The sequence below is a fragment of the Choloepus didactylus genome, chromosome 10 (genome assembly GCF_015220235.1).
Source record: "Choloepus didactylus isolate mChoDid1 chromosome 10, mChoDid1.pri, whole genome shotgun sequence".
Taxonomy (NCBI): domain Eukaryota; kingdom Metazoa; phylum Chordata; class Mammalia; order Pilosa; family Megalonychidae; genus Choloepus; species Choloepus didactylus.
Genome location: NC_051316.1, coordinates 39,428,692 through 39,447,767, shown reverse-complemented (window position 1 = coordinate 39,447,767; position 19,076 = coordinate 39,428,692). Strand labels below are relative to the sequence as shown.

The 19,076-nt window shown below is 36.6% G+C and overlaps 1 protein-coding gene across 1 annotated transcript in view; it reads right to left on the bottom strand.

The window, feature by feature from the left end:
- Positions 1-19,076, bottom strand: part of LOC119545163 (protein prune homolog 2-like) — a 122,383-nt gene that overhangs the window by 41,488 nt on the left and 61,819 nt on the right. The window contains exons 2-4 of the mRNA XM_037850745.1: positions 18,160-18,264; positions 11,862-12,064; positions 9,623-9,786 (exon numbers count right to left, since the gene is read on the bottom strand). Coding sequence (XP_037706673.1) covers positions 9,623-9,786; positions 11,862-12,064; positions 18,160-18,264 — 472 coding nt within the window. The remainder of the gene's footprint in view (positions 1-9,622; positions 9,787-11,861; positions 12,065-18,159; positions 18,265-19,076) is intronic.

Here is a 19,076-nt window from a genome sequence, read left to right as displayed (position 1 = left end):
CCAAAAGAATGAAAGAGGACCCCTACCTCACCCCCTACACAAAAATTAACTCAAAATGGACCAAAGATCTCAATATAAAAGAAAGTACCATAAAACTCCTAGAAGATAATGTAGGAAAACATCTTCAAGACCTTGTATTAGGAGGCCACTTCCTAGACTTTACACCCAAAGCACAAGCAACAAAAGAGAAAATAGATAAATGGGAACTCCTCAAGCTTAGAAGTTTCTGCACCTCAAAGGAATTTCTCAAAAAGGTAAAGAGGCAGCCAACTCAATGGGAAAAAATTTTTGGAAACCATGTATCTGACAAAAGACTGATATCTTGCATATACAAAGAAATCCTACAACTCAATGACAATAGTACAGACAGCCCAATTATAAAATGGGCAAAAGATATGAAAAGACAGTTCTCTGAAGAGGAAATACAAATGACCAAGAAACACATGAAAAAATGTTCAGCTTCACTAGCTATTAGAGAGATGCAAATTAAGACCACAATGAGATACCATCTAACACCGGTTAGAATGGCTGCCATTAAACAAACAGGAAACTACAAATGCTGGAGGGGATGTGGAGAAATTGGAACTCTTATTCATTGTTGGTGGGACTGTATAATGGTTCAGCCACTCTGGAAGTCAGTCTGGCAGTTCCTTAGAAAACTAGATATAGAGCTACCATTCGATCCAGCGATTGCACTCCTCGGTATATACCCGGAAGATCGGAAAGCAGTGACACGAACAGATATCTGCACGCCAATGTTCATAGCAGCATTATTCACAATTGCCAAGAGATGGAAACAACCCAAATGTCCTTCAACAGATGAGTGGATAAATAAAATGTGGTATATACACACGATGGAATACTACGTGGCAGTAAGAAGGAACGATCTGGTGAAACATATGACAACATGGATGAACCTTGAAGACATAATGCTGAGCGAAATAAGCCAGGCACAAAAAGAGAAATATTATATGCTACCACTAATGTGAACTTTGAAAAATGTAAAACAAATGGTTTATAATGTAGAATGTAGGGGAACTAGCAGTAGAGAGCAATTAAGGAAGGGGGAACAATAATCCAGGAAGAACAGATAAGCTATTTAACGTTCTGGGGATGCCCAGAAATGACTATGGTCTGTTAATTTCTGATGGTTGTAGTAGGAACAAGTTCACTGAAATGTTGCTATATTATGTAACTTTCTTGGGGTAAAGTAGGAACATGTTGGAAGTTAAGCAGTTATCTTAGGTTAGTTGTCTTTTTCTTACTCCCTTGCTATGGTCTCTTTGAAATGCTCTTTTATTGTATGTTTGTTTTCTTTTTAACTTTTTTTTCATACAGGTGATTTGAAAAAAGAAGGGAAAGTTAAAAAAAAAAAAAGAAAAAAGACAAACAAGGGAAAAAAAAAAAAAAAAAAAAAAAGATGTAGTGCCCCCTTGAGGAGCCTGTGGAGAATGCAGGGGTATTCGCCTACCCCACCTCCATGGTTGCTAACATGACCACAGACATAGGGGACTGGTGGTTTGATGGGTTGAGCCCTCTACCATAAGTTTTACCCTTGGGAAGACGGTTGCTGCAAAGGAGAGGCTAGGCCTCCCTGTATTTGTGCCTAAGAGTCTCCTCCTGAATGCCTCTTTGTTGCTCAGATGTGGCCCTCTGTCTCTGGCTAAGCCAACTTGAAAGGTGAAATCACTGCCCTCCCCCCTACGTGGGATCAGACACCCAGGGAAGTGAATCTCCCTGGCAACGTGGAATATGACTCCCAGGGAGGAATGTAGACCTGGCACCGTGGGACGGAGAACATCTTCTTGACCAAAAGGGGGATGTGAAAGGAAATGAAATAAGCTTCAGTGGCAGAGAGATTCCAAAAGGAGCCGAGAGGTCACTCTGGTGGGCACTCTTATGCACACTTTAGACAACCCTTTTTAGGTTCTAAAGAATTGGGGTAGCTGGTGGTGGATACCTGAAACTATCAAACTACAACCCAGAACCCATGAATCTCGAAGACAGTTGTATAAAAATGTAGCTTATGAGGGGTGACAATGGGATTGGGAAAGCCATAAGGACCAAACACCACTTTGTCTAGTTTATGGATGGATGTGTAGAAAAGTAGGTGAAGGAAACAAACAGACAAAGGTACCCAGTGTTCTTTTTTACTTCAATTGCTCTTTTTCACTCTAATTATTATTCTTGTTATTTTTGTGTGTGTGCTAATGAAGGTGTCAGGGATTGATTTAGGTGATGAATGTACAACTATGTAATGGTACTGTAAACAATCGAAAGTACAATTTGTTTTGTATGACTGCGTGGTATGTGAATCTATCTCAATAAAATGATGATTAAAAAAAAAAAAAAAAAAAAAAAGATTCAGCCTCAAGGGCTTATTTCAGTGTGTGGTCTAGAATAGTCAAAATTTGGAAACAACCCATATGTCCGTCAATAAGGGATTCCTTAAATGAATGGTACAGCCAAGTAATGGAGTACAAGGGTGCCTTTAAAACTGTAACTGCAGGAGAATATTTAATGATATAGAAATATGTTCAAGTCATATCAGTAAATGAAGAGACAGACTGAAAAGTACTACATATAATGTTTTCCTAATTTGGCCAGGGAAAAGATGGGGATTTACATTATGTTACGTTACGCTACATTACATTATGTCACATCATATTTTATCATATTATTGATATGATATATATACATAGAAATAAAATGAGAATGACATATATAAAAAAAAAAAAAAAAAAAAAAAAAAAAGAAGGGAATGTTAAAAAAAAAAAAAAAAGAAAAACAAGGAAAAAAAAAAGATGTAGTGCTCCCTTGAGGAGCCTGTGGAGAATGCAGGGGTATTCGCCTACCCCACCTCCATGGTTGCTAACATGACCACAGACATAGGGGACTGGTGGTTTGATGGGTTGAGCCCTCTACCATAGGTTTTACCCTTGGGAAGATGGTTGCTGTAAAGGAGAGGCTAGGCCTCCCTATATTTGTGCCTAAGAGTCTCCTCCTGAATGCCTCTTTGTTGCTCAGATGTGGCCCTCTCTCTCTGGCTAAGCCAACTTAAAAGGTGAAATCACTCCCCTCCCCTCTACATGGGATCAGACACCCAGGGGAGTGAATCTCCCTGGCAACGTGGAATATGACTCCCGGGGAGGAATGTAGACCCGGCATTGTGGGACGGAGAACATCTTTTTGACCAAAAGGGGGATGTGAAAGGAAATGAAATAAGCTTCAGTGGCAGAGAGATTCCAAAACGAGCCGAGAGATCACTCTGGTGGGCACTCTGACGCACACTTTAGACAACCCTTTTTAGGTTCTAAAGAATTGGGGTAGCTGGTGGTGGATACCTGAAACTATCAAACTACACCCCAGAACCCATGAATCTCGAAGACAATTGTATAAAAATGTAGCTTATGAGGGGTGACAATGGGATTGGGAAAGCCATAAGGACCAAACTCCACTTTGTCTAGTTTATGGATGGATGTGTAGAAAAGTAGGGGAAGGAAACAAACAGACAAAGGTACCCAGTGTTCTTTTTTACTTCAATTGCTCTTTTTCACTCTAATTATTATTCTTGTTATTTTTGTGTGTGTGCTAATGAAGGTGTCAGGGATTGATTTAGGTGATGAATGTACAACTATGTAATGGTACTGTAAACAATCGAAAGTACAATTTGTTTTGTATGACTGCGTGGTATGTGAATATATCTCAATAAAATGATGATTTAAAAAAAAAAAAAAGAATGTTGCAGGGATGAGCTGGCATTGAATGCAAATTTAAGTATCATAGCACTCACTGAAGCAATGCAGTCACAAAAAAGAAAATATATAACAATCTTGCAAAATTAATTTATGAGCCAAACAATGTTCTAGGCACCAGAGACACAACAGGGAAGCAGTAAACAAACACACTTTTGTTTTTTGAAATGAAGCTTTCAATCTGGAGTGAGGGAGCAAGAGGGAGGTGGAGACTATTGATAGAAAGAGAGATAAGTAGATGGATAGAAACAGCATTCCAAGAGGAGGGAACAACTTGTATAAACACATAAGACTGGAAAGAGGTTGGCATATTTGAAAAGTAAAAGGCCCTAGTGGCCAAAGCACAGTGGGAAACGGGGAAAAGAGCATCACACAGTGTTAGAGGTGGGCAGGGGAAAGATTATGTTGCAATTTGTAAGGGTGGAGTACTTGGATTGTGAGTGTAATGGATTTTACGCAGGGGAATGACATGCCCTGATTTACATTTTTAAAAGTTCATTTTGACTACTTTGTAGTCAGTTGACTGTATAGAAGAAATAGGACAACAGTTAGGTGGCTATTTTAGTAGTTGAGGAGAAACAGATTGGCAGCTTGGGTTGGTTACTAGTAGCGTTCATGGGGAAATGTGGATGGATCCAAGTTCTGTTCTACATGTTGAGCCAGCGGGACTTGCTGACAGTTCAATGTGAGGGCGGTGTTCCGGTTTGCTAATGCTGCTGTTATGCAAAATACCAGAAATGGATTGGTTTTTATAAAGAGGGCTTACTTGGTTACAAATTTACAGTCCTAAGGCCATAAAAGTGTCCAAACTAAGGCATCAACAAGAGGATACCGTCACTGAAGAACGACTGATGGTGTCTGGAAAACCTCTGTCAGCTGGGAAGGCAAGTGGCTGGCATCTGCTGGTCCCTTGCTCCCGGTTGCATTGCTTTCAGCTTCTGATTCCAGCGGCTTTCTCTCTTAAGTTCTGGGAGTCCAATCTTAGCTTCTCCAAGGCAAACTCTGGGCTTCATCTCTTAGCTTAGCATCTCCAAATGTTATTTCGTCCACATCTCCAAGCATCTCTTAAGCATCTCTGTCAGCTCCTAGCATCTCTGTCGGCTCCCAACAGTCTCTTAAAGGACTCCAGTGATCTAAATAAGGTCCACCCTGGATGGATGGGGCCACACCTCCATGGAAATATCTAATCAAAATGTTTCACCTACAATTGGTGAGTCACATCTCCATGGAAACACTCAAGCTAACGTTTCCACCCTACTCAAAAGATTAATAAATCTGCCCCCACAAGATTGCATTAAAGAACACAGCTTTTGGGAGGATATAATATATCCAAACAGGCACAGGCAGGGAGTGGGATGGGGTGGGAAGAGGAATGAATCGAGTATAACTCCTAGATTGTGGCTTAAGGAATTGGATGGTTGGTGGTTGGCACCTTTTACTGAGATGAATAAACCAGGCTAAAAGCAGGTTTGGAAGTACAAGAAACTCAAGCGTTCCAGTGGCTCTGTTAAGGTGATGGTACTAATTAGACATGCATATGAAGATGTCCCTTGGGCAATGGATATGAATCTGAAATTCTAAAGGGAGGGTAGGTACAGCTTGAGATGCAGGGAGTAATAATTAAAGTCTTAGAAGTAAATGAGGTCATCTAAGGATAGTGTGTGGATAGAGAAAAAATGTTGCAGGACAAAGTTGTAGGACACTCCAATACACTTAAAAATTGAGAGGAGGTGCTAACAAGCAAGACTGAGGAAGAGTGGCTAGAGGGGTAAAAGGCAAATCGGGACATTGTGGAGGAGGCAATCTACTGTGAAAGACTACTAAGGAGTCAGGAAAAATAAAAACAGAGAAATGCCATTTGGCCACATGGAGACAACTGGTGACTGGCAGGAGCTGTCTCAGGGGAGCGGTTGTGATGGAAGCTTGATTGGTAACAGCTGGAGGAGAGAACAGGTGAGGAAGTGAATGCAAGTATGGACAACTTTTCAAGGGGCTTTGCTGTAAAGAGCAGGAGAGAAAAGAAGTCATGGGGTTAATCTGGGGTCAAAGAAACCTTAAGGTATTTTTTATTTGGGTTTTTCTTAGGAGATATTAACTGAAAAGAATGGTGATGGGAATAATCTGGTAGAGAGGAAGAAACAGATGAAGCAGATTGATGGAAAGAGATGAGATCATTAAAAGAACAATTCTAGAGAAAGCAAAATGGGAAGAGATCTGGAACTCAAGTAAGGGGTTGATATTTGATAAGAACACTTTATCCATAATAATAGAAAGCACGATGGGTAGAGATTGGTAGATTGGTGCATTGTGGGATGGTAGCAAAGAAGTTCCTAGCTGATGACTTCTGTTTTCTCAAAGACGTTATGAAACTGTTCATCTGCAGAGAGTAGACGGGGGAGAAGGCTTGAGGATGCAGGAGAAAATGTGAACGGATCATTTTGAAGAGCAGAAAAGGGAACACACCAGGATTGCTGGGCAGTTGCCTGCTGATTTAAGATATGTTGCCATAAATTAAAAGTGACGTTATTTTCTCTGGTTTTTCTTAAGCAATGCCTAGCAGGTTGAAGCCAGTCAAGGAGCATGTGTTTATCCAAGGTTGAGGATTTGTCAGACAAGTAAGAAGGGAGAGAAGGGTAAAGTGTGTTTGCCAGTGAATAATCACAGTTAAGAGCATGGAATCTAAGTCTTCTAAAGAAGGAGGTGAGCCCTTGAGGGGTCATGGTTGATAGTGAGGAAGTGGCCAGGTCTTTGAACTGGAGCCTTCAAAGAGGTGGAAGAGCCTAAGGCAGGTGAACTGGAAGGATAGGATGTGGTGGTCAAAGAATAGGACATGAATTGGAGATTCTGGAAGTAGTATAGTTTTGTGTGCTTTCCAAACTTTTACACAGTGAGGAACACATTGAATATTGCAATTTTTAATAGCATATTGGGCTAAAAGACAAATATTTGGAGTGCTCTCCATGGACTGGGGGGGATCAATGTCTCTGCCCAGCTGAAATTCACTTACAGCCCACCAGTGTGCTTCAGCATGGAATGTTCTAGAATATGACCATGAAGATGAGAAGCAAAGAACAATCAAATTAGTTAAGTACCTAGATCATGGTAAATTCAGATTTTTTTTTTTTGGTACAAAGTTTATAATACTCTGTAAGTTCATAAACCTCCATAGAGATCTAATTATGATGCTTTTAAAGACTCGTCCAAGTCTCAGCAGTAAATATCTAGTCTCATGATATCTGGAAACACATTTTCAAAATTTCTTATGGCAAAGGAATGCACAAAAATTTTGCATTCCTTCAAGACCTGAAGAATATATACATGTTCCAGAAATGTGTGTCAAATTAATGATTATTTAGAGCATCCTCAAATACAAAGGAACATCATAGCTGCTTATAACATCTTCTTAGAAAGAGAACTATTCATATTATGAAAATACAAATGCTCAAATTTGTTATGGGAACATAAAAAAAAAAACAAATCCCTTTAGGTATTAATACACAATTGGACAACTAGGAAATCTAAATTTGAGTTCAACTAGTGCAGCGAAATTTGACTTGATTCCTTTCTTACATTTACTAAAAATTCAGGAGCTCTTTAATACTGGCCCATTGCCTTAAAGTGCTTCTCACCTCTGAACACATCGTTCACCTCTTTAAAGACAACCCCCTTGGATCACCACCCTGTAGTTCTCTCCTGCCAAAACTGTTCAGTGATGTTCCACCTCCTCTCCACATCCATGTATCCATGTACACCCATATGAACAATTTGGGCAAGGATCTCCAGAGCCCTCTTTCCACTGTAATAAATCACCTATTCTTCTACCTCCCAGCCTTAAGTGAAATCTGGCTGTCTCATGATAGTACCCATATTGGCCATCTTCATGAGTAGGAGTAATTCATTCTTTCACATCCCTATCCTAAGGGACAAGGATGTCATGTCCACATTCTGCATGCTTCCCAATGCTTCTTCAAGCCTAACTTTATGAAAAATATGCTTTTTTTAAAAAAAAACCTAGATCCTTTACCATAGCTTTAATTCTAAAAAAAAAATTAAACCAAGGTAACTAACAAAACAGTCTATATCCCTTTTAAATCTGAATATCACCATCACCACCAACACCATCACCATATCTTAGTACCAATGTATTACAGTTTGATATTATTTTACTATTTATAGAAAATCATGATGATAAGCTATTCATTGATTAGCTAAATAGACCATGTATTTTTTAAGAATAAGCCAAACTTGTCAGTTTGCAAAATATTTAAACAAAATATTCTGTTGTGCCTGCCTACACCCTACATTTGTGTTATCAGACAACTTCCCTCTTGACTGAGAGCCCCAAATGGCTTTATTTTCCTTCTACTCTATCACGAAGATAAATGACTGTGCTTGCTTGGTTTAGTTGAGGGCACAGTTTGCTGTAGAACATTTTTACAAATGTCCTTAGCCAGAAAAAATATTTAAGGACAGGTTTATTGGAGTCATTTGTTCTAAACCATTTATAGGAACTACATAATTCCTGGACCCCTTTTCCTCCAAATAGTGGTAGAGACAGAGGAGTGAAGGAAAGAGTCCTTAAAAGAGTTGTCAACATACTCTTGGTCATCTTCCTCCTTTTTCAATTTTTTCCATCTGTTAGCCACTGTTTTTCATTTTCTTGTGTTAAACCCCTCTGAGAAAGTTCTATAGCTAACCACTGTTTTTGTTTGCTAGGGTTGCTGTAATAAAGTATGACAAATTGGGTGGCTGAAAACAATAGAAGCTTATTCTTTTAGAATTAGAAGTCCAAAATCAAGATGTAAGCAGGGTTACTTTCTTCTGGCAGCTCTGAGGGATAATCTATTCCATGCTTCTCTGATAACTTCTGATGGTTGCTTGCATCCTTGGCATTCCTTGGCTTGCAGCCAATTCACTCCAGGCTTTGCCTCTGTTCATCACATGGCCTCCTTCTCACTGTGTGCGCTTCTTCTATTTTTTTGTGTCTCTTCTCACAGAATACCTCGTCTTAACTTTATTACATTAGCAAAGACCTTATTTCCCAATTAGATCACATTTGCAGGCACCAGGGGTTAAACTTCAACATATCTTTCTGGGGGACACAATTCAACCCACAGCAACCCATATTTAAGATCGATTGTTGAAAGTAAATGCCTTTAAGCGAAAACAAAAACAGTGTCCTAAGTGAGAAAATAACTGATTTTTCATGGTAATCTAGCATCCAAGTCAACTTGACACTGACAATTTCCAGCTTGAAAACCACTCTTTGGAAGTAGTAAGCTCCATCAATGGAGATGAAAGAGAAATTAGTGGGATAATTTATGACCTGGTGCTGCTGGGGAACCCTAGTACTTAGAGCAAGCTGTGACAAGGTGGGGGACAAGGGAGGTAATAATTTGTCTATTAAAAACTCCAACACAGTATCTTCAAAATGAGAAGTGAATATTTTGCCATCCAAATAGTACTACATAAGCCATGCCCATGTGGGTTTCGGGAGATATTTCCACATGGAAATGTGGAATTCTGAGCCATGTGCATGCTGTCCCTGGGCAAGAATCACCTCTGGAAGCTGTGAAAATGGCCAGACAAGCTACTCCAGCTCCCCAGCTGAGGTGCAGCAGCACTGTTTAATATTCTTGTCTAGTGAAACAGCAACGATCCTTTGAGCCTATTTTTAAATGCACATTTTTAATATTCCATATAATGCCACTCTTTAACAAACTCGTTACTCCCTGCTTCTCTGATGAAGCTTCCCATGGTCTTTAAAGGGATTGTTAACCAAAGAATGGATCGCACTCTTTCTGCATGAGCAGGTTGAGGCACTCCATTAAGCCTTCCAGTATTTACTAGAATGAGGCATTTCTCACCTCTGAGGAGATGAGCCAGTTGCTCATTGATGAGCTCGGGAGCCTCCTGGAGAATCTCGTTCACCACGAGGGAGGAGGAAGACTCTCGGAACTCAAACCCAGCATCACTCTGCTCAACTGGATTAATGACTTTGACAACTGCTGATTCTAAATTTTTGTCCTCACTGTAAAGCAAATGAAGGAGAGAATGAGAAAGAGATATAACACATTTTCTTCTTACTGTTTGGAATTATTTAATCTCTAGGTGTACACACAAATGCTATCCTCTATCCATTTTCTATTATCAATAGCTAAAGTAAACTCAAATGACCCAGAAGAGTAGACCCTTATTCTATATGTTTTCATGTTTCATTTCAACAAATCTTCAAGATTCTTAATATAACCTCCATCTCCATCTCTTAGCAGCTCCAACTCTTATTTTGCTGTTACAATAATAATAAAAACAGCTAATGCTTATTGAGCTTATTGAGCTGGTATGAGTACATACCAGACACTGTTCTAAGTAGTTTGAGTATATCATCATGCTTTCTTTATACTTTAAAATAATCCTATGAAATGGGTTCTATTAACATTATGCTTTTACAAATGGGGAAACTAAGGCATAAAGTGTTTAAGAAATTTGTCCAAGTTTATACAGCCAATAAGTGGATGAGCTAGTATTTAAATCCTGACAATCTGGCTCCAAAGCTTGAACATACAATCACTGTGCTATAGAGAAAAAAAAAATGCTACTGGATTATTTATTTCCACCATTATTCTTCATACATGAGATACAGTTGTATTTTTCAAGTCAAGAAGAAAGTGTGGATAAAACTAATTTTATTCATTCTGCTGTCAAACTCAAAGGAGTGGCAATAAAAGAAATGAAGATCTCAGTTTGCTTTTGAAAACATTCTATTGCATAAATAATCTCAAAGCCTGAATTCACAACTTCAGTTTGAAGCCCAGTATAACCTTTTCAATTTTAACAAAATTCTCCTTAAGCTTTCGGTTGACACACAGTTTTCATAGTTCGCACCTTTGGCTTCTTACATTGTCTTTATCCTTACCTATGTGCATTAGTTGATTTGAAAAAGTTAACACATAAATTTAGTGAAGCATGTGATTGTTCTGAATAACAATAATTGAAGTTAAATAGTCTACCCAGAACTCTCAGCCAGTTATCAACAATTGGTTGATAAATATCATTCAAAAGAATCTTGTTCCCAACAGCTTAAGAATAAAGATAGCCCTGTGCAGACAGATTATTTTTAAATAATTCTCTAGAATTGTATGTCTTGTACAACTGACATTATAATGCATTCACACATAAATATGCTTCTCAAAAAGTTTAAATAAAATTAAGCCTTGCACAAGTTTTTATTTCATATATATTAAGATATGATTCAATGTGTACTAGATAATATCATCAGCAATTAGCAAACTAGAAAACTGCAAAAAATTATCATCTCAAACTACTAAGGTGTTTAACTGATGACTGTTCCATTCAGCAGCAGTAAAAAGCTTTTCAAAAAGGCATTTTTGTGCTGGTTTGTAAGGTCCTTGAAGGCAGAGTATTTGTCTTGTTCTTTTTTATGTATCTTCAGCTTCTTGCACCATTTAGCAACTCTCATGTACTTATTGAAGGAGGCAGAGACAAAGTTCTTATCCAAATTCAACTAATTACTGTATGTAGGATCTTGGGCAAGTCATTTGTGACACTTGGTTTCAGGTTTCTTATCCATAAAATAAGTAATTTGAACTATATGAACTTTAAAAAATCCCATTAAACTCTTTAGTATAAAATACTACAAATGAGTTAACTAGTGACTAGTGAGTATGAAACAGAATAACCTATCTCTACATAATCTTACATTTTACTACCGAAATTTCCCTCTTAAAACTTTCAGTTTTAGTGTATAATTTTAAATTTTCATTATATATTTTCAGGATTAATACATAAGACTTCTGTGTTGCTATAAGAAAATGTTTGAAGTTATTTATTTTAAAATTATAATCTTAGTCAACTTTATGAGAACTTTCTACTTGAAGATGTCATATATGAAGTGCCAAAGTAAACATGGAAGATTAGCATAGCCCGAACTTCTCCATAAGATAAAAAAAAGATAATCACTTTCCTCTGATCATCTTCTGCCTTTAACACATCAACTAACTCACAAAAATTCTGAATAAGGTGATGCAATGCCCAGAGGAGCCTTCATTAAAAGAGGAGACTTCAGAGCCTCACACTGAGCCTTACCTTGCCAGCACATTGCTGCTAACAAGCGTTAGAGATAATTTCCCTTCATCATTGAGCTGATGCAGATTAATTTCATCTCGGAATATGTGGAATGATTCAGAGATATTTAGCTCTTCTAAAATAAACCTCGTCTCAGTGAAGTAGTTGAATTCAGTTCTTGGTATGTTCAGCACTGGCAGACAGAGAACCCCCGGTGGACCAACCTACCGGGGAAAAAGTTGACTTAATCACTGAAAACAGCAGAAGGAAAGAATACTACTACATTTTCTCAAGCCCAAGGATAACCGGTAAAGGAAATGTAAGTCCTTTGGCCTTGCTAAACCTTTTGACATTCATAGCCAATTTTTCCTGAACCTGATTAGTAGGGACTTATTCATTAGCATTGGCCCCTAATATTTTTTAAACTCTTGTTCCTCCATATGAAATTCTCATGCCTTATTTGAAATGCTTTATGTCTCACTTCACCTCCACAATTAAAATACATAAACACACACATCCTTCTCTTCAGGGACAACAAACTCCCTTGTCCTTAGGGAATTGTCAGGAAATGAGATGCCAGAAGCTGGCCTGTGGTGAAAAAGCTATGTCCCATCTAACTGGGATGCCTGTCACCTCAGCTCCTGCCATTTGTTTATATGCAGAAATTCAGGCCCAGTGTAGCTAAATCTTTAAATTATTCAAGAGAATCCAGAAATCTAGCTTTGGGGGTATTAGCTGTGATGTTGAATTATTACAATTTTTTTTTTTTTAATTCAAAATACTACAATGGTCAATGAAAACTTGTTTGTGAGCTAAATACAGCCCTTAGAACTACCAGATTGTTGTTGCCTTCTTAACAAATCTCTTATATTCTTTTTTTTTAAATGTTGCGATAGTGGGAAATAGGCAATGAGTAGGAGTTGAAGAATTTCAGAATCATGATAAAGTCATTTTTCTACAAATTTTAAAAATAAATGTGCTTTTAAAAAGAACTATGAATATATAAGAATAAACCTTAAATATCAGTGAGAAAATACAGGGCTTGATAACATGGAATTTTTGCATTAGGTAAATGGCCTTTCTTCTCACATCATCACCAGCTCTGTCACAAGCACAGTGCTTATTGCACAGTTGTAACCTTTTTATCATCAGTCTCCTGTAACTAGCATTAAGAGGACAGGGAATTTTATCTGGATTTTTTTTTCAGTTATTTTTCCAATTGCCTAAAAGAATTTGGCACATGGTAGAATTTAATAAATATTTCCTGAAAGAATAAGTGAATGATTCATCCACTGCTATGGTACACAAAGCACAGAACTACTCCAACAAAGTGGTTTATTCCCCACCTGTCATGTTAATACTGAATCACAATTGCATAATATACATTAGCAGTTTATATATGTGGATTCATTTTTCCTAATTAATTGATAGAACTATATCTAACTCCTGCTATTGAAACTTGAGTACAGAAGAAGAATGGCTCCATAGTCAAGAGCATGTGATCTGAACATATCCTGGCAGGACCTATACTAGAGTTGGAGTCGGAAGATCCAGATTCTAGCCCAGCCTCTGCTGTGCAACTTTGAGAAAGCCACTTTCCTCTCTGAGCCTCGGTTTTCCCCATCTGTAGAACTGAGCATACCTACCTGAATGAAAAGGATTTAAATGAGGTTGTGCATATGAGGTTACAAAGCTACTATATGCTGTGTGATAATACCCTGTGATATGTAGCCAGGTTCTCAGGAATAATTAAAACGAAGCACAGACCTCTTAGTGGATCCTGCTAAACTATGCAGAAAGCACAGAATTATAACAAATTCCCAAAATGTGACCGTTTGGTAGTTTCGTATGGATGAAAAATTTGGCCACTTCCATTTTTCTCTATGCTTGTGGCAAGCCTTAGAAGAAGAGACATCATGGATTGTTTATTTGTACATGACTTTATTTTTTGGTGAATAAAACAACTAATTCCCCCACTCCTTTTTGCTGGCTTTCATTATATTCATTCAAAGCATTATTGTTAGTGGTGGTATTATTATTATATATACTTTCCTCAAAAATCTATGCCACTAACAGACTAAAAATAAATCTGGTTCAATCAACTCTCTAGAAAAGAACATTTTTTTATTTCTAGTGTGTCAAAAAATACAGTAATCCCACAAAAACAAGAAGGATCATATAAGGATACAAACAACTGTATGTCAGCAAATTGGACCACCTAGACAAAATGGACAAATTCCTAGAAACATGCAAACAACCTAAGCTGATTCTAGAAGATCTCAATAGACCAACTGCAAGTAAAGAGATTGAATCAGTCATCAAAAACCTCCCCAAAAATAAAAGCCCAGGACCAGATGGCTTCACAGGGAAATTCTACCAAACATTCCAAGAAGAATTAACACCAACCCTGTTCAAACTTTTCCAAAAGTTTGAAGAGGAGGGAGCACCCCCCTAACTGACTCTATGAGGCCAAAATTTCCCTAATACCAAAGTCAGATGAACATACAAGAAAATAAAATTACAAACTAATTTCACTAATGAATATAGATGGAAAAATCCTCAAAAAAATTCTAGTAAACCGAATCCAACAGCACATTAAAACAATTACACACCAGGATTAAGTGGGATTCATCCTATGTTTGCAAGAGTGTTTCAACATAAGAAAATCTATTAATGTTACATACCGCATTAACAGAACAAAGGGGGAAAAAACCATAATCAAATCAATTGACACCGAAAGGCATTTGTCAAAATCCAGCATCCTTTCTTGATGAAAACGCTTAGAAAATGAAGAATAAAAGAAAACTTCCTTAACATGATAAAGAGCATATATAAAGAACCGACCATTATCGTCATTCTCCATGGTAAAAGAATTAAAACTTTTCCTCTAAGATCTGGAACAAGACAAGGATGCCCACTGTCACCAAAGTTATTCAACAATGTACTGGAAATTCTAGCCAGAGCAGTTAGGCAAGAAAAAGAAATAAAATGCATCCAAACTGGAGAGGGGAAGAAGTAAAACTTTCATTATTTGCAGATGGCATGACCCAATATGCAGAAAGTCCCAAAAAATCTACAACAAAGCTACTAGAGCCAATAAATAAATTCAGCAAAGTGGCAGGGTATAAAATCAACAATCAAAATCAGTAGTGCTTCTATACAGTGGTAATGAACACTATGAGGAGGTAATCAAGTCAAAAATTCCATTTCCAATTTCAACTGAAAGAGTAAAATATCTAGGAATAAATTTAGTGACAGATGTAAAGAACTTATATGTAGGAAACTAAAAAACTTTGCTGAAAGAAATCAAAGAAGACCTAAATAAATGGAAGGTCATCCCATACTCATGGATTGGAAGAATAAATATCAATTTATTTGATTAAAAATGTCAATTCTACCCAAAATGATGTACAGATTCAACAAAATCCCAATCAAAAATCCAACAGCTTTCTTTGCAGAAATGGAAAAGTCAAATCAAATTTATTTGGAAGGGCAATGATCCAAATACCCTTGAAAAGAAAAGAACAAAATTGACAGACTTTAAAACTTATTACAAAGCTACAGCGGTCAAAACAGCATGGTACTGGCACAAGGATGGATATCCAGACCGATGGAATCAAATTGAGAGATCAGAAATAGACCCTCACATCTATAGCCATTCATTTTTTAATGCAATTTTATTGTGATATATTCACATACCATACAATCATCCAAAGTGCACAATCAATTGTTCACTGTATCATCATATAGGTGTGCATTTATCAGCACAATCAATTTTTGAAAATGGCCAATTGATTTTTGATCCAGGCTGCCAAGTGTATTCAATTGGGAAAGAATAATCTCTTCAACAAATGGTGCTGGGAGAACTGGAAGTCCATATGCAAAAGAATGAAGGAGAACCATTATCTCACACCTATACAAAAATTAACTCAAAATGGATCAAAGATGTAAATGTAAGAACTAGGACTACAAACTTCCTAAAAGAAAACACAGGGAAGCATCTTCAGGATCTGTGTTAGACTTTACACCTAAAACATAAGCAACCAAAGAAAAAATATATTAATGGTACCTCATCAAAATTAAAAACTTTAGTGCATCAAAGGCCTTTATCATGAAAGTGAAAAGACAGCCTACTCAATGGGAGAAAATATTCAGAAACTACATATCCAATAAGGGTTTAATATCCAGAACATATAAAGAAAGCCCACACCTTACCAATAAAAATACAAACAATCCATTTTAAACATGGGCAAAATACTTGAATAGGCATTTCTCCAAAGAAGATATACAAATGGCCAACAAGCACATCAAAAGATGTTCAACATCATAAGCAATTAGGGAAATGCAAATCAAAACCAAAATAAGATACCATTTCACACCCACTAGAATAGCTACTACTCAAAAAAAAAACAAAACAGAAAACTACAAGTGCTGGAGAGAATGGGGGAAACATGAACACTAATTCATTGCTGGTTGGAATTAAATTGTGCAGCCACTATGGAAAACAGTTTGGCAGTTCCTTAGAAAATTAAGTATAGAATTACCATAAAACCCAGCAATTCCACTTCAAGGTATATACACAAAATATTTGAAAGCAGGAGCTCAAATAGATATTTGCACATATATGTCCATAGTAGCATTATTCACAATTGCCAAATTCATGGAAGTAACCTAAGTGTCCACCAACCAATGAATGGATAAATAAAATGTGATACATTCATACAATGGAATATTATTCAGCCATAAAAAGGAATGATGTTTTGATACATGTGACATGTATGAACCTTGAAGACATCATATTGAGTGAAATAAGCCAGACACAAAAGATCTTCAGTGTATGATCTCACTGATATGAAATAATTAGAATAAGCCAACTCACAGAGTCAGAATCTAGAGCATAGGTTACCGGGGTCCAGGTAGGGGTAGGGAATGTGGAGCCAATGCTTTCATTGTACAGAGTTTCTATTTAGGCTGATTGCAAAGTTTTGGTAATGATGGTGGTGATGGTAGCACAACATGTCAATATAATTAACAGCACTGAATTCTATACCTGTGTGTGTGGTTAAAAGGAAATTTGGGGTTGTATACATGTTATTAGAATAAAAATTTAAAAACAAGCAATCTTAGTACTATACCATACAAACAGTGAACCCTACTGTAAACAATGGACTATAGTTAATAGTACAATTATAAAAATGTTTTTTCATGAATTTTAACAAATGTACCACACTAATGCAAGGTGTTAATAATAGGGTGGTATATGGGAAGTCTATTTTATGCATGATTTTTCTGTAAACCTACAACTTCTCTAATGAAAAAAAAATCCATTGAACAAGATTAGAGTTTAATATGCATGTCTTGACACAGACATATTTATCTCCTAATACCAATTAATCTCCCTTGGAAAATTCAACAAATTTTAAGATAAATTTGATATAAAGCACGCACACAGAGAACAGAATTTTTATGCAGCATTTTTGTAGCTGCTACCCTAAAGCATTTCTTGCCTCCCACAGCTCATTCTGGAAGAGTGGTTTTCATGTGAATTTAAATACTCTAGATTAGCTATGCACAGTGTCAGAAGCTAAGGATCCAAACACAATTGGAATAAAACCAATCAGATTCTGGAAAATTTTAAATTTTGATGAAATTCATGGTGTACTTTTTAGGCTTTAAGGTGAAGCATATTACGAGCTGGTGAATTTTATGGAATGGAAATTCTAAAACAATTTATTCAAATGCCTTTTCTACCTCCATAGGCATGTTATATACTTCATATAGTAGAAAGATTCTTGCTCAAGAGAGATTATCACAGAAAAATCTCCTTACTGTGTAAAAAGTTCATGCTAAAGGCAAAATGAAACAGGAACTTACAGAATATTGATTTGACATATACTACCTCTGTTACTGAAAATTCCAGGCAATACACTTTGTATTACATGTAATGTTCATGCAGGTTATTCTGCACAAGACCATCCAGAAAGGATAAACAAGAAATTCTGACCCTTACTTTCATTAGCTGTCTTAAGTTCCATAAAAATAACCAACCATTATAAACATTTTTAAGTTTTAATTTGAAAATATTTATCTTATTGAAGCAATATTTTATGAAGAATATCAGTAAGGAATAACTAGAACAATGCCTTACATATAGCAGGTACTCAATAAATATTTGTTGATTAATGGATTGTAATACTTTTATTCTTTGTAATAAACTAGAATATGAGATATTAATAGGTTCATTGTCTTTCCAGAAAATGTTTGTTTTTAAAGGTTAGATATTAATTCAAATATAAAAACACAATATTTTTTCCCTCACCTTGTCTAGAAAGTAAGCATACGTGAAGGCAGAAATTAGAGAATCCAAGTCACAGGATTTATGTCCAATAACCACATGGACTTTCTCCAAGCGTTTGCTTCGATTCTGAAACAAATTCAAATGAAACATCACAATTTAACCTGCAACAGATCAATATATATATAAAAAAAACTTCGATCATTTTTAAAAGTATGCCTTAGCTATATTTATAAATCAAGGCTGAAATTCATAAATTTATCATGAAGTTTCACTTGAGAACATAAAATTGCACGTGTAACATTCATAAATGCTCACGTCATGAAGAGATTTAATAAGATTATTCACAACTTAACTGCATATGAACTGTATCTCTGAATCATAATTTTTAAGTAAAAATTTTGTTCTAGAGAGCTTTTGAATAGTTTTCTATATCAGTTCCTAATGAAAATGTTCTTCTTAATTTGAGAAACAAACAAGGTGACTTTATTCATATGTCCCTGGAATGCAATGTAAATACACAAACACAATTTGGTAGGGATTTATTTTTTCATGTCAGGTGACAGGATATGGTCTCTCTCCATTATGTTCTATAATTTAGCAAATGAAAATTGCAACATTCTCCCCCAGAGAAAAGGATATGATTAGTATTGTTGCTCTAAAAATACAAATTAGTTGTTATTTGTTATTTAAAAGTGTGGATAGTCACCTCTCTGGAAGAGAAGAGACTCTTTTTTCCTGGTTAACTCAAATAGCTACTTAGAATTTGTTTTAAGAGAAGGCTGATCCTTTTGAAAACTGACTGGGTTGGAGATTCCAAGAAACCAACAACTTCTTGAAAATTCTGTACCAAAACTGTCCAATATGGATAATTGTAACAAATTTGTATCTTTACAGCGTGTCAGAAATGACACAAGGGTACATTTCCCCATTTCCATTCT